At 36.6% G+C, this 6,091-nt stretch overlaps 1 protein-coding gene across 1 annotated transcript; it reads left to right on the forward strand.

Annotated features, from left to right (window-relative positions):
* The first annotated feature begins 520 nt into the window (after window positions 1-520).
* Window positions 521-1,834, forward strand: LOC122033778 (aspartic proteinase CDR1-like). The gene has a single exon (XM_042592940.1). The coding sequence runs from the start codon at window positions 521-523 to the stop codon at window positions 1,832-1,834; it is 1,314 nt and encodes a 437-aa protein (XP_042448874.1).
* Window positions 1,835-6,091: the final 4,257 nt, after the last annotated feature.

Below are 6,091 nucleotides of genomic sequence, written 5' to 3' on the forward strand. Positions count from 1 at the left end.
ATAGGAGCATCATTCGATAATGGAGGTTGACCGGTAAATATCTTGTAAGTATCAGGCCAATACACATTATCAGAGGAAGCTCCATTGTCCGCAATGAGAAAATAACACGGAGACACGCTCCACAGATTCTGAATGCATCAAATACAATCAAAACAATTTAACTAAACTTGGAATAGGAGCAAAGTTCCTTCCAAATAAATATCAATTAGTCGGAAGTTCCTTTCAGAATCAATTAATTATATAATAAAAAATTAAAGATATATTTTTTTCCCATTTCAAAATTGATTTGGACCATTAATGGAATTGATGAGATGCCTAGCTCCCATTAATTTCCAATTCTTCTCAGAATTATATTTTTAAGTTAAATGCAATTCCAAATATATCTAACTTCCTTCCAACTTTTATTGAATCAATCTTATCATTAATTCCCATTGATTAAACTTCTTTATTTTCCCATTGAATCTCTCTATAAATTCACGCACCAGTTGAAAATGTACATATCTTCATTAATATTATCGCAATGGCAGCCATTAGTACCTTCTTCCGCCTCCTCCTACTAATCTCCTTCGCGCCATCCCTTTTCTCTCAGGACACTGTCTTCGACGTCGAGCTGGTCCACCGTGACTCTCCCAAGTCGCCACTGTACAACAGCTCGATGACACCCTTTGATCAACTGCAGGCCGCCGTCGTTCGCTCGGTTGACCGAGCTAGCTACTTTGACAAGCGCATCGACATGAATACCTCCTTCGACATAGAGCTTGGCTTGGAATACAATGGCGGGGAATTCATGATGAGGTTCGGCATAGGCACGCCAACTACGCAATCTGTATTGGGCATCGTCGACACCGGCAGCTACCTAAACTGGGTTGACTGCGCTGGCTGCCAATGCTTCAACTTATCCGGCGCCCTATTCTTTCCTAATGCATCCCTCTCCTACAAGAAGCTATCTTGCTATTCTGATGAGTGCAACAGCTTTAGAATGGGTCGTTGCAATACAGATAAGACGTGCCGGTACCATGCCACCTACATCGACGGCTCCAACATCGACGGAACTTTCTCCTCGGAAACCTTGAGTTTCACCTCATTAGATACGAACCAAATTACCTTCATTCCAAATATTTTATTTGGTTGCAACTCTCGGTCCTTGCACACCAGAATTGATGACCCTGGTAGCTCCATTGGGTTGGGCCCCAATTCGCCATCTTTGATCCATCAGCTCGCACCTAAGTACATCAGCAACTACTTCTCCTATTGCCTGGACATGCTCGATGGGGGAGTTGCCAGCAGGCTCTTCTTGGGACGTGATAAACGGACGATCACCGGAACGACAATGGTCACACCGCTCATGACGCAAGATAACTTCTACGCCGTGCAACTTAACGCCCTCTCAATCCCAGATGAGTTCGACATCTTCCTTCCTACGAGGTCCAAGTTGAGGGCCGGCAACATCATCTTCGACTCTGGCAGCGTCATGACCATACTGGACACTGAAGTGGTGGACCGGTTGGTGTTGGAATTGACGAATTACATTAGCTTGCCGACCGTGGAGACGGGCCCATTGAAATTGTGCTTCAATGTGTTCTCGACAGAGCAAGAGGAGATGTTGCCAGGGTTGTGGTTCTCATTTGATGGGACATTGGGGAACTTCAGGGTGAGGCCTGAAAACCTGTTTAGGTGGTTTGATCGGCATGTGAAATGCATGGTGATAGTAGAAAGGAGAGGTGTACAAGTCTTTGGGAATATTATGATGCAAGATGTTTTGGTTGGACATGATCTAGATAAAATGGAGTTGACCATTATAGAGAAAAAGTGCACTGAGTTATACAAACCCTAATAAGCATGTATTTTGTATTTGATGTGCTAAGTTGAGCATTCAAATTTATATTTATGGTTATAAATCATGGAATTTCAATAAAAGGAAATGTGCATTTTTTTTAATTTTTTTAATTATTTAATTAGATAATTTAATTGACTAGGAGTAGTTTGATTGAATATAATTTCCTTTCTATCTATCTCTTTTAAATGACACAAATTAACTTTATTTCTAAATACTAGGAGGCGTTTGGAATTTTATATTTAGGTCATTTGAGTTCCATATCCAACTATTGAGAGTGTTAGAGAGGATGAATAATGACTCACACTTTTATTTCGATTGCTGATAGTCTACTCATCTATAAGATGTTAATACACAATAAAAAATAAATGAATTTTACTTTATAGAATATTTCCTCGTAATAAAAAATTCTCTCTATTTTGTTAATCCAATATCAACAAAGCCATTCACTAGTAACATACTAGAAAATAACAGATTGGTCTGATAAGACTCTTTCCTACCACGATATAAATAAAGATTTAAAACTATTAAAATTTGAGATAATAAAATTATTTAAGAAAAATAATATAATTAATATAAGGGATAATTTAGAAGGAAATAGATTTATATGAATTAAAAAAATTAAAATTTTTCTAGATTTTATATGAATTTTTGAATATTTCATTGGGATAGATTTCTATGCTATTTAAAATTGGAATTAATTGATTCAATTAATTTTAAGTTTAATTTCCTAAACATAAGTTTCTCTTTTATCCCCTCGAAGACCGTGTCTCTTCCCTCACCCCATGCGTTCGTGGCGTCGTCCGGCCGCTCGTCCGACCTGGTGTTGGCTGCCATCGGAAATCTCCGTTGACCACCTCGAGTGGACCCGAAGTCCGGCATGTCCCGTGGCCACCTTCTTTTCCCTACTGTGCCCTCAACCCCATGTTTTCATAGTCGTTGACGTAGCCGTCGACGATCCTACATCCACCCTTCCTTCTTAGACGTGAAACTAACCTCCCTCACGGAGGCATCACCAGCGAGGTAAAAACTAAGGCTACGTTTGGTTGGGTGTAATGTAATCTAGCTTGTAATGTAATCAAATTTGTAATGTAATGTAATCTTGATTACATTACTACGTTTGGTAATGTAATGTATGTAATCTTTGATTACAAAGGTGATTACATTCTTTTGTTTGGTGTCTATTTTTTTTATAAAGAATGTAATTCATATTATTATAAAATGACAAAAATATCCTGTGACCTCTATCGACGGTCGTCACACCTCTGCCGCCGGTCGCCGCCGGCCGCCGGTCGCCGCCGGCCGGCCGCCGGTCGCCGCCGGTCGGCCGCCGGTCGCCGCCGGCCGGCGACGACGAAGGTCGGCTACCTGTGGCGGGCGGCGGTCGGCAGTTGACAACAGACTAGGGGTATATTCGGCATTTAAACTTTGGTGAAACAATGACATCGTAATGTAATCGGATTACATAGCATTTGCTTTGTAATCCAGATTACAAATCTTCACTACCTTTTGTAATCCAGATTACATTACATTACAAGTTTTAAATCAAACCAAACAAAATAATCGACTTTGTAATGTAATCTGAATTACATTACAAGGTAGATTACATGAATTACATTACAAGGTAGATTACATGCTACCAAAGGCAGCATAATAGTTGATTTTCATTAATTAAATGATTATAGTGTTGATTGACTAATATTAATTACAGTATTAATTGAATGGACAATTATTTATTTTTTTAAGTATCCAAGCCTTCGGGTTAATTAATCTCGTTGACTGATTTAGTTTTACGAAAGTTCTCCATTCATTTGGATAAATCAGAGAAGTGCACATAAAGACCCATCCTGATAGTCAGCATTTTCACTTACAATTACGTAATTGATTTGATGTAATAAGTGAAATTGAATAATTAAAGTTGTGATTGTCCATTTAATAGAGTAATCAATTAATTAATAAGGATTTATTTAGGAGATTAATCTAACTTAGGATTAATCATTATTAATGAATTAAGTATTTAATTAATTAAATTTTGATTTGTTGATTAATTAAATGATTAATTATTAAAAATTAATGATTTATCATTTACTGATAGATGGTTAATTCGTAATTAAGTCAAATAAATTATTTCGATGAATGGTTTGGATTATATAATCAATTGAAATAAATCTATCTCATAAATTAATTAACTAAGCTTAGTTGATTTATTAAGTTGTTAACCTATAAATTAATTTGGATAACTTAATTAGATGAGTTATCTAGATATGAATTATTTAATCAAGTAATTCAATATTTATTACAATCTAATTATTTAATATTTATCTATGAGAATAAATTGTCGATAGAATTAATAATTGAGAATTAATTATGTCAAAAAGATTAATTAATAGATTAATTAATTAATCAATAGAATTTGAATATTGATTAATAAATCCTTAGATTCTTCGTATTCTTTATTGGTAGGAATTGAGTTTGAGGCAGATCTGTGACTTGAAGACGATTAAAATATTCTCAGTGTTGTACTTGAGATTTTGATGATCAAAGTCGAACTTCAATAAAAAGTGTTCCTTTAAAATGTTTTATTACAATTTTAGCTTAAAAATCATCTACACTTCAAAATATGATCCTTCTTTAAATGCGCGATCAAACTTTTTTTTAGCGAACCTACAAATATAGAGTAAAATAAAGAGTTAATAACATGAATATTTTAAAATATAATAAAAAAGTAAATGTTACAAATAGTTATTTAATATAATATTTCTTCCTTTTATTTTAGTTACAAAAGTATAATGCATAAATTTCTTTTAGCGAACATACAAATATATAGTAAAATAAAGAGTTACTAACGTGAATATTTTAAAATATAATAAAAAAGTAAATGTTACAAATAATTATTTAATATAATATTTCTTCCTTTTATTTTAGTTACAAAAGTATAATGCATATTGGTGTCATTTTTTAATGAGCTTGCAAATGTAAAGTAAAATATGGAGTTAAATAAAATTTAATATTATAAAATATAATCAAATAAAAAGATAAATAAACATTAACAATAATCATTTAAATATAACAAGTCTTGTTGTTTTGGTTATAAAAATATCAATTAAATTTGTATAATCAAAATGTTTAACTATTTTCTTTTCAATAGATAATATTGTCAATCTATTTAATTTTATTATAACATGGTTGATCAAAGATATGTAAAATATCAAAAAATGGCGAATAATAATAAGGGAATTTTCCGAAATTTTTGTAAATTTTTTGAGAATTTTTCGGAGCTCGTACGGGCGAGTTAACGGGAATAAAAACGGGGTCCGGAAAAGCTTATTTAGGCTATCCATTTAAGTAAGGAAAAGTTTTTATTTTTCTTTTCCTATTTTCTTTTCCTTTTCTTTTGTTTGTTTTCTTTCATTCGTTTCTCCGCCTCCTCCCCCCGCGTGCCTGAGACTTCGCCGACACCATCCTCCCCGTGCCCTAACCGCTCAAGGTGGTTCTTCTCCTCCCCTTCTATTTCTCACTTTCCTCCCGAATCCTCTCCCCTGGCCGACGCAGACGCCGACTCCTCGTTTCACTGCAGGCGCCGCCCGATCGCTGACCACCCCAATCCGACGCCACTGATAGACGGTGCCGCTCCTACTCAGCCCATCTCCTTCTCTGAGTCGCCAGGTGAAGCCCTAGTGCCGCTGTCGACGCCGAAGCAAGGGCGTTTCTGTCCTTGTTGTGCCCTAGCTTTCCTCTCGCCTCCCCTGTGCCCAAGCACCGGCACCATTTCAGCACTTCCTTCCTTGAGTCGTGCCCTAGCGCTGTTTTCCCGTGTTTGCGTCACAGAGCGTTCATTCGCCAGCACTCGAGTGCACTCCACAGCCTTGGTGGATACCAGCATAGGGCGTCGCCTGTCTGCAACCGACTCCGGCCAGTCGTGCTTCCACCTCATCCGGTTGTGCCTCTCGAGTGGCCTGCTCTGTGGTATCACATTACCACCAGTCTCTGTTTTGGGTTTCTGCTAGCACAGAAGGAAAGGGGAATTAGGTAATAATTCTTGTTCACTTGTACCACGATGTAGAATTTGGTACCTTACTATAAGAACTCCTGATTGATTTATGTTGGGATTGTTTTCTTCTGGATAGCAATGGACGATTGGTCCGAAGTTGTTGGATTCCAGCCACCACGGCACAGAATAGCTGGTTATTTTCTTGATCACCATTTTGATTAGATCAGTGTAAGTGTTTTCGGCCAGTGAATTTCTGTTATGTAGAC

The sequence above is a fragment of the Zingiber officinale genome, chromosome 11B (assembly GCF_018446385.1).
Source record: "Zingiber officinale cultivar Zhangliang chromosome 11B, Zo_v1.1, whole genome shotgun sequence".
Taxonomy (NCBI): Eukaryota; Viridiplantae; Streptophyta; class Magnoliopsida; order Zingiberales; family Zingiberaceae; genus Zingiber; species Zingiber officinale.

Coding starts and splice junctions, on each gene's coding strand:
- LOC122033778 (XM_042592940.1), top strand. CDS start 521: ATGGCAGCCATTAGTACCTTCTTCCGCCTCCTCCTACTAATCTCCTTC.